The sequence below is a fragment of the Lolium rigidum genome, chromosome 3 (genome assembly GCF_022539505.1).
Source record: "Lolium rigidum isolate FL_2022 chromosome 3, APGP_CSIRO_Lrig_0.1, whole genome shotgun sequence".
Lineage (NCBI taxonomy): Eukaryota > Viridiplantae > Streptophyta > Magnoliopsida > Poales > Poaceae > Lolium > Lolium rigidum.
Genome location: NC_061510.1, coordinates 33,520,058 through 33,529,408, shown reverse-complemented (window position 1 = coordinate 33,529,408; position 9,351 = coordinate 33,520,058). Strand labels below are relative to the sequence as shown.

General features: G+C 42.5%; 1 protein-coding gene across 1 annotated transcript; it reads left to right on the top strand.

The window, feature by feature from the left end:
• The first annotated feature begins 5,396 nt into the window (after positions 1-5,396).
• Positions 5,397-7,254, top strand: LOC124695531 (alkane hydroxylase MAH1-like). The gene has a single exon (XM_047228366.1). It carries the CDS (start codon positions 5,562-5,564, stop codon positions 7,089-7,091), a length of 1,530 nt encoding a protein of 509 aa, XP_047084322.1. The 5' UTR covers positions 5,397-5,561; the 3' UTR covers positions 7,092-7,254.
• The last annotated feature ends 2,097 nt before the right edge of the window (positions 7,255-9,351 follow it).

Below are 9,351 nucleotides of genomic sequence, written 5' to 3'. Positions count from 1 at the left end.
CATAGGTGGGAAATGAAGCTATCTGAAATCAGTTGATATTCTTGCTATAGAAAATGTGTACTGTAGACCTCCTCCATTTGAAGTATTATGCAGATGTCTCTTCTTTTCTCTGTAGGCGCCTCTCTTTTTTATAGTCTATAATAAGTAGACACAGTAGGCAACCTATATTTTATCATGCCAAATACCTTTTTTAAGTAAATAATGTGGCAGTGCACGCCTATGCATAGTATGGCTACTTTCATTTTTGGCTTCATGCATATGTTATAATTCTAGGTTTGGACAACAAAAGATTAATGTTTAGCAACTTTATGTCCTCAAATTCTAGGATTTTAGTGGCCCAGTTCTTACTCAACATGTATCTCTCAGATACATGTAAGAGATGAACTTGCTGCACTTTGTGCGGATCATTGATGTGATAATTGGGGTTCACCTACAAATTGTCTACCTTTACTGGTAAACAATACCATATATACATACGGTCTAACTTAAGGTTTTAGAAATTTAGAACCTAATTTTGTAGTTAGTGCCCCATCAGCCGCTAGGTTACATGAAGCTGGCAGTTAGTTTGATTGTGTTGCTTTGTTAGGTAGTTTTACTACGGATAAGTACAGTAGGCCAGCTATATCCTTATTATGTTTTGCTGTTTCAGATTCAATCATTGTCGGTTTCTCCTTCACCAGTAGTAATATCTTTGTTACTATGGTTGTTAAATTCACAGATTCCATATATTTAGAATTTATTTTTTGTAATGTTGAGCAATTGTGTTCTTGAAATGAATCTTCTATCCTTTTTTTTACTGTGATTATATTTTGCAGGTCCAGATAAGTATCTATCCAATGATATTTAATATCACATTTGATAGTTCCAGATTTTAGAAGATCATTTGGTGCATATGCCTCTATGGATTTGGTAAGTAAACGGTAGTTTTACAACTATAGTAACTGTTGAGGTAGTGATTACTGTTGAGGTAATGATTAGGCCCTTTGCTCTTTATCTTATCTTATTGTTTCTTCATTTTTCTTTGTAAATGACAAAGAAGGGTTTTCTTTTGTAGCCTGTTGGAATTATTAATCGGGAAAAGTTGGTCAATAAGTGATATTGTCACATTTTGTCTAGACTGTTGATCCAAGAAGGGAGAAGAGCAATGAGAATATCGAGTTTGCGCATAACGTAAAATAAGATTTTGGGATCTTCAACATATTTTGTGAATCATTTATGTTTGTTTATTTTGTCTGGTAATAGCACGCTTAATGTCTTAATTTTATTCAATCTCAAAATGTCTTATTTCTTGCTTGGGAGTGTGCAGTTAATAGTGAAACAGCATATGATATGAATAGTCTACATATTTCATTATTGCATGCTCCCATGGTATAATTCCCTGCTTGGTATTGGTTCATTTTATTTATAAGAACAACTGTATATATGATTCCTGTAGGCACTTTTTGATATCTCATGATTTTGTTCCTGGTGGTGATCAATTACTAGAATATATAATAAGTTGTTTATGTTAATAGTTGGCACTTACTTGCTTTGTGATCTTTGAAAACTTTTCTTGCCAGAAATGATGCCGCTTTTGTTGCTATGCTAGATTTTGGATTTTTATTTTGTTTTAACTAATGATATCATCGGAAATTCAGATAATGATGGTAAGGTTTCAGGTAATACACGTTATACTTATTATCATTAGAAATTGACATCCCGATGTTTCTCGTGTAACTGGGCATTGAGATCTTTATGATATTTTGTCACTTCAGGTTGATGTCCATGACCAGAACTATATTAGTAAAAACTAGGCATATTTCTTATATATGTTTTATGTGTGTAAATGCCCCCTCAGTTCGTGTTTGTTCTGCATATATTTGTCTTGATATTGTTAAACGAACTATTCATCTGATGTTAGTTTGTTCAGGCGTACATCTGCGGTGAGCAGTTAGTTCAGGTCACTATACTTAAAAAAATTAGTTCAGACTATTGCCTTTAAAAAGATTAGCGGATCTCACTCGGGGCCATTTCCTGTAAAAAAATTTATTAGATTGCCTAATTTCACTTTCCATAATATATGCTCCTCTTTTTACGATTAGACAATAATACTTGAATTATTAGGCATTCTTGATGTATCCTTTCTTTTGACCTGTACTGTATCCTGTTGTTATGAGTTACGACTTACTTCTGCTATGTTAGGAGTGGATATTAGAGCAGTGTGTATAGGGAGGCTGAACTTGCTAGCCAGAGGAACGAAGTAGATAGTTGCTTTTTATTGTGCCATTATATTTACAACATAGGTCTATATTATCTATTGTGAGTATTAATGTCACTTCATATTTTAGACATTTACAGACAGAAAGCTTCAGAAGCATGAGCAGCATCGACAACTACTTGATAGAAGCATGGACCCGGCCAGTGCGTCTGGTGCCTCGGTTTAGGTGTTTAGAGATGAGCTAGGGTTTGTGTCCGGTTCAGGTGCTGACCATATGGAGCATGTGTCTCCACACTGAAGCAGAGGCCTGCCTACAATCACTGTTTCAAGCTCAAATCTGGTGCAAGCGATCAAGGGAAGTGAGCAAGAATTGGCTCGGAATGGTGCTATGTTTAGGGAGATTAAGTTTCAGATTTTATTGAACTTCGCTGTTCTCCGTATTTCATTGAATCAAGTGGCGGACGCCACGCTATGGCGTCCTAGGACTCAAGAGACAGTAGGCATGTATGACTGCAGGAAAGCGACTGAAAATATGTTGTGTTCTTTTGCTCCTCTTTGTCAACTAATAATTTTTAAAACGGATAATCATTCAATTTTATTTAATACTACTTGCTTATCATAGATGTTTACGAATGTATGTAAAATGAATATTGACACAACCTCCACGGGGTCGTGCGCCAAGGCGCACATCAAAATCTAGTCGATATAACGAGACGGCCAGCACGAGACATGCTTTCAACTAGCAATCAAAGGACAGTGTACTTCTGTGAGGTTCAAGGTATTTAGCATCAAAGGAAACAAATACTTGCTATTTCTAAGTTGATTGATGAAGTGGTACTTACTAGCTATAGGAGCATGTAGAGATGAGAAAGCAAAATTTTGACAACTCCATTCGTCGTTAGATGAAGTTCTATGATTGGGCTCATTCAATTTGATATATTTTGTTTTTGAATCAACTTTTAAGTAGAAGACCATTAGAAGAGGAGTACAAAGGTGCGAAGTGATGGTGCATGCATTGTCCCTATCATAATGAACATGATAGTGTACAGTTAAGAAGAAGAAGAAAAAACCTTCAAACAAACCAAAATTGATAGTGTCTCTGCTTCTCTAACGAGATGACACCATAGATGAGAAAGAAAAGGAAGAAGAGCGGAGAACATAACAAATTCTACCATCAGTAGCTACGACAGCCAAGACTCCAAAGTCAGGGGCTCTGGCAAGGGGGGTGTTGGTGAAAGAGTGTGATAGAGATGAAATGTGGTTCATCACTAGTATATGGCTTACCAGTGGCACACTAAATGATGCGTCACTACTCGCTACTAGCACTTGCAGTGGTGTGCTAGTAGCCGAGCACCATGGTGCGTCACTGGTAACCAAAATTGGTGCGCCACTAATAGCCTTTTTTCTAGTAGTGAAATAAAGAAACTGAATAAGTCAGAATTAGAAACAATGGGAATTATATCTTTAGCTGACATATAGTCGTGAAGTCATCCAAGGTGTGGACATACCAAGTCAATTATTGAGGTCTCCCGAGACATATGCTTCTAGTCGTGCCAAGGCAAGCACTCAGAGAGGATAACGATAGGCTTAGTGCATATATGATTTGATTGTAACAAGGAAATACTTTCCTTCATTCAGTAAAAATGGATCGTATCATATTGTAGCGAATATCGAAGATTTGGAGCCAACGAAGGTGTCATTATACGAAGGAGTTAGAGACGCTTTCTGAAGATTCACCCCATAGTGAAACCCTTGGAAGGCCATCATTCCCAAGACCAACCTTTGTGGATCAAATCTAGCACTTGTACTTTGAAATCTCCATACTCATGTACACATGTAAGCGGGAGTAAGACTATTATCCATCTGGGTGCCTAAACCTAGTATACCACGTTGTCATTGTTGTCTAGAGCAAGATATCCTTGGGTTCGTACCCACCATCTCTATTGTCGTCATGAGCTACATCGCGGTTACGAGATCAACGAAAGTTAATCATCAACGTAGGCTAACAACCACCCTTTCCATACCATTAGATCATCGTAGTGGCCCAGATTCATCCATGTTCGATACAAACACCCTAAATACATCACTCCATTGCCACTTTCTCTATTGTCTCCTTCCTTCTCACTTTGTCGATTTCACCAGTTGTGCCTCCGCCTCCTCCGGATACAACAACCTCTCAAATCCTAACGCTAAACCCTAATATCTAGTCATCATTCCACCTTGTATCCGCGTCGTTGCCTCTTAAACAAAGAAACGAGTGAAACATAATTTCCCCCACAAAAAGAAAGATAAATATTTTCGCTTTATGTTAGGAATAGTAGAAAAATAGTTTACATCTCAAGTGCGGGCAGCTAAGTCCACAAGGTGGACTCCCCGGGGACGTGGGTTAGATACGCATGCATGCTCAAACATATCCAATCTATTGAACCGACGCATCTACGTACATGGATGAACGATCCGTAGCGAACCACGTAGGCGTCGGAGATACTATATGCAGATGGCATTAATCAAACTATAGTTATGTAGCTGCAAGTGCAAGGGAGCAAAGTACACATGCAACACGCAAAAACACACCGACCGGTGGTCCATCCATCGATCGGAACCATCTGCATTCTTGCACCATTTTTCCTGCCTCAACGTCCCATAATTCCATCATGATTTGACCCTCATCATGTGGCCTTCGCTATCGGACACGTAGGCAATCGTATATGGCAGTTTGTATCCAACTGCTTGGAAAGTGACGGCAGATCTGTGATAAGATTTGGTCCTAATTTAACTTATAGTTCTTGTGCGTAGACATATAGCAAAATTTAACTATGATCAAATTTTATATGCAGAGTAATATGAAAGAGAGGAGACAATTAGGCACTGGATTTCTGAGCTCATGCACAAATCTGCAACTAATCTTGTTGACTCTTTAAATGTCTCAGTGACTCTCTGTGACCTTTGTTCTTCGCTCGAGTGACTGTGAACTTAGCCTCAACTTCACCTACACTACTGGCCATGGTTTCAGAGCTTGCTTATGAATCTGCGACGATCAATCATACAATATAATCGAGTATGCCCATTTTTCATCGATTTGATCAATGTGCCCAAAACAACAAGGTAGGAGTAGTATCTGCACAAACTATACCACTCGGAGTAATTTCCATCATACTGATGTGAGCTCTGAACCATAATCAGCTAACCGAATCGGAGCACGGACTAATTAGGAGTAACATCTGACAGCAATCGCCCCGCCATTGATTATCCTGTTATCAGCTCGGCTATCAGAGTAGTACATCTATGACCCTCCGACGTTCGCCTAGTTTCCACACCATCATATCGGCCTCTGTCTTCAGCACGTACGTGGGAGCAAGCAACAATGGCATCTGTCTCCTTCCTCGAGCTGTTCCTCTCCTTGCTCTGCTTCGCCGTCATCTACATCTTACACATCAGGTCCAAGCGCAAGAACCCGGTGATCCCGCTGCACTGGCCGCTGGTGGGCATGCTCCCTGCGCTGCTCGGCAACCTCCCGCGCCTCCACGACTGGGTCACCTCCGTCCTCACCGCCTGCCCGCTCAACTTCCGCTTCATCGGGCCGCCACACTCCGGCATGGAGCTGTTCCTCACCTCCGACCCGGCCAACGTCCGCCACGTCTTCACCTCCAACTTCCCCAACTACCCCAAGGGCCCCGAGTTCGCGGAGATCATGGACATCCTCGGCGGCGGCATCTTCAACGCCGACGGCGACTCCTGGCGCCGCCAGCGCGCCAAGGCGCAGCTGCTCATGTCCGGCCCCCGGTTCCGGTCCTTCGTGTCCCGGTGCAGCCGCCGCAAGGTCGAGCGCGACCTGCTCCCGCTGCTCGCCCACGTCGCCGCCGGCGCCGGCGAGGTCGACCTGCAGGACATGTTCCTGCGGCTAACGTTCGACACGACCACCACGCTGGTGTTCGGCGTGGACCCGGGGTGCCTGGCGATCGGCCTCCCCGAGGTGCCGTTCGCGCGCGCCATGGACGACGCCATGGACGTGCTTCTCGTCCGCAACGTGCTCCCGCTGTCGTGGTGGAAGCTGGTGCGGTGGCTCGGGGTCTCCTACGAGCGGAAGATGGCGGCGGCGTGGCGCGACATCGACCGGTTCATCGGCGACACCATCGCCAAGCGGCGGGAGGTCATGAAAAACAGAGGCGGCATCGAGGACGACTCTGCCGATCTCCTATCGTCCTACATCGACGACGAGGACCAAGAGGTCGTCGTGGACGCCTACCTCCGCGACACGACCATGAACCTCATGCTCGCCGGCCGCGACACGACCGGCTCGGCGCTGTCCTGGTTCTTTTACCTCCTCACAAAGAACCCGCGCGTGGTGTCCAAGATCCTCGCAGAGCTCGACACCGTCGACCAGAGCACCACCACACAGGACGGCATGGTGATCTTCGACCCTGACGAGCTCGGCCGGCTGGTGTACCTGCACGCCGCCCTGTGCGAGTCGCTTCGGCTGTACCCGCCGGTGCCAATGGAGCACAAGGGCGTGGTGGCCGCGGAGGCGCTGCCGAGCGGGCACGAGGTGCAGCCGGGTGACAAGATCATGGTGTCGCTGTACGCGATGGGGAGGATGGAGGGCGTGTGGGGCAAGGACAGCCGGGAGTTCCGGCCGGAGCGGTGGATCGGGGAGGACGGCAAGCCGCGGTACGTGCCGTCGTACAAGTTCATGTCGTTCAACTCCGGGCCCAGGACCTGCCTCGGCAAGGACATGGCGTTCGTGCAGCTCAAGGCGGTGGCGGCCGCCGTGGTGAGGAACTTCGAGGTGGAGGCCGTGCCGGGGCACGTCATCGAGCCCAAGATCTCCATCATCCTCCACATGAAGAATGGCTTCAAGGCCAGGATTAAGAGGAGGCAGGTGCTTGACAGTTGATTCAGAGGAATCATGTGCCTGATCATTGAATTCGAAAAAGATGCATGTTAGTTAAAGAATCTGTGTCGGTTGGAGGGCTTGATCGGTCGCACGGGAAGTAACTGAAAAAAGTGGCAGCGCAAAGAAAGTTCTAGTGATTGTATCGTGTTGCCACGTACTTAGCCAGCCGCAAGTGCTATGTGCAGACGTGCAGTCACTCTGTATCTGTACTACTATGCACTCTGTAGACTGTATCACTGTAGTCAGTCTCATATAAATGTAGTAGTGCATTAGTAGTGCGGAAGCTTGTAAGTATTCGGGCAAATGCAATACTTACGGTAAAGTTTGAGAACTATATTTAGCACTGAAAAAAAAATCTATAAACATGTACTTTCTCCGTTTTAAAACTAATATCACATTTTTTCCTAGATACAAATGTATCTACCCACTAAAATAAGGTTGGATACATCGATATCTAGACAAAGTTACAAGACTTACTTTAAAACAAAGGAAGTATCAAATGGATCCAAACTCCACTTAAAAATCAGATGCGGCTAGTTCACGATCTATCTAGAATTAAAATAATTCTCGGCCGTGTAATTCATGTGCAACTGGGGAAAAAGACGTGCAATTGCTCACCCATATGCAATTGCACATCTATGTGTAATTCTCACGTTCACGGATCACAAAACTAATCTAATGGTCATAGGGCTGATCTAGAACTAACTTAAATCTGGATGAACTAGCAAAAGGTTAAAAATCAGGAAAACAGAAAAAAAAAACAAATATCTTCAACCGAAACATGCAAAAGGGAAATGCCCGTCAATGGTTCCTTCGAATGAGAACTAGCAGAATTCTCTTTTGAATTTTTTTTCGAAATGGTTTTTTTTTTTCGAAATGGTAATTCTCTTTTGAATGATGCCACCCAGATTTTATTTGGAAAAAAAATATGCTCCAACTAGGCTGCATTTGGAAAAAAAAATCAATTTAAAATAGAAAAAAATAGTTGCAACTAGTGTGTAACTGGAAAAAATTAGTTGCAACCATATTGTCACTAGAAAAATATAGTTGCAACCATTTTGAAATTTGAATATTTTCGGTTGCTACCATTAAGCAATTGCTAGCAAGCATCTGGACATCAACTAAAGAGTTGATTAAGCTAACCAAAGAAAGTAGATCATGTGAATTGGGAAAAAAAATACACCTGGAGTTGTTTGAGTCTTCTATAAGATTAGTTTTCACGCCCTTTCAAAATTTAGGTTAATTTAGTGCATATTTACAAATTTATTTTTCCAAGGGATAGATATATTCATTGTTATACCCTTTTTTACACATATATATAGAAGAATAAATCATGCATAATTTGTCCCAAACTTTTCACACTTGTTAGTATTTTTTACTCCTTGTAAGCTATTGTCCACCACAAAAGAAATCAATTCTAGGAGACAATTCTCTTCGCTGGAATATCGACGGAATTTATTTGTTTGTTCGCTGCAAGAGTAAATTTGTTTTCATTAATTTCCATTGCACTAGAATATCCTTTCAATTTGGTACAGACAAGAAAAAACACAAGAAGTACAAAAAGTGCAAGAATATTATCTTCTACTGAAAATGCATAGCACAAAAAAACGTCTGGAAGGAATACACAAGAACATAGGGTATTAACATATGGATCACTATGTTATTCTATCGACCACACATAATCCAAAACCCTAGCTCACATCTCGATCCAATCTACGGCTGCGCTTTCGGACGTCGCTTAGGTGTTGTTCGACGGAGGGGAGTGGATTTTTTCTGCCATCCAGTGCAAGCAGAAATTTTGGTTCATTTTGGCATCACGGTGACACCACTCAAATAGTGATGGTTGTGTTCTCTCAAATAGAAGTCCTTTGGATAATACCCCGTCTCGGAGATGCTTGGTAAATTTGGCGTTGCCATGGAGCTTGAGAGTTGTTTTCCCTATTGATTCATGGACGATGGGTTAGTTCTTGTTGCTATCCATTGTCGTGGCTCCATGGGCACCGTTGACAAAAAATTGTCTACAATAAGTCCCTCTTTGGAGTCTTTATAGAAAGATTGTCGGCCCAATCCCGCGTTACTAGAGAAACTGCTAACCTAGATATTTGCAGTACTTCACCAATATGCTTGACATAGTTTCCAATCTCTATCGTATGTTGCAATCTGTAGATTATTCAACAATATTGTACTCTCTAGGTTTCTGCATGTACTTCATGCATGCCAGATTTTTTCGCTGGTCTCCATCGTCAATGAGAGCTATATA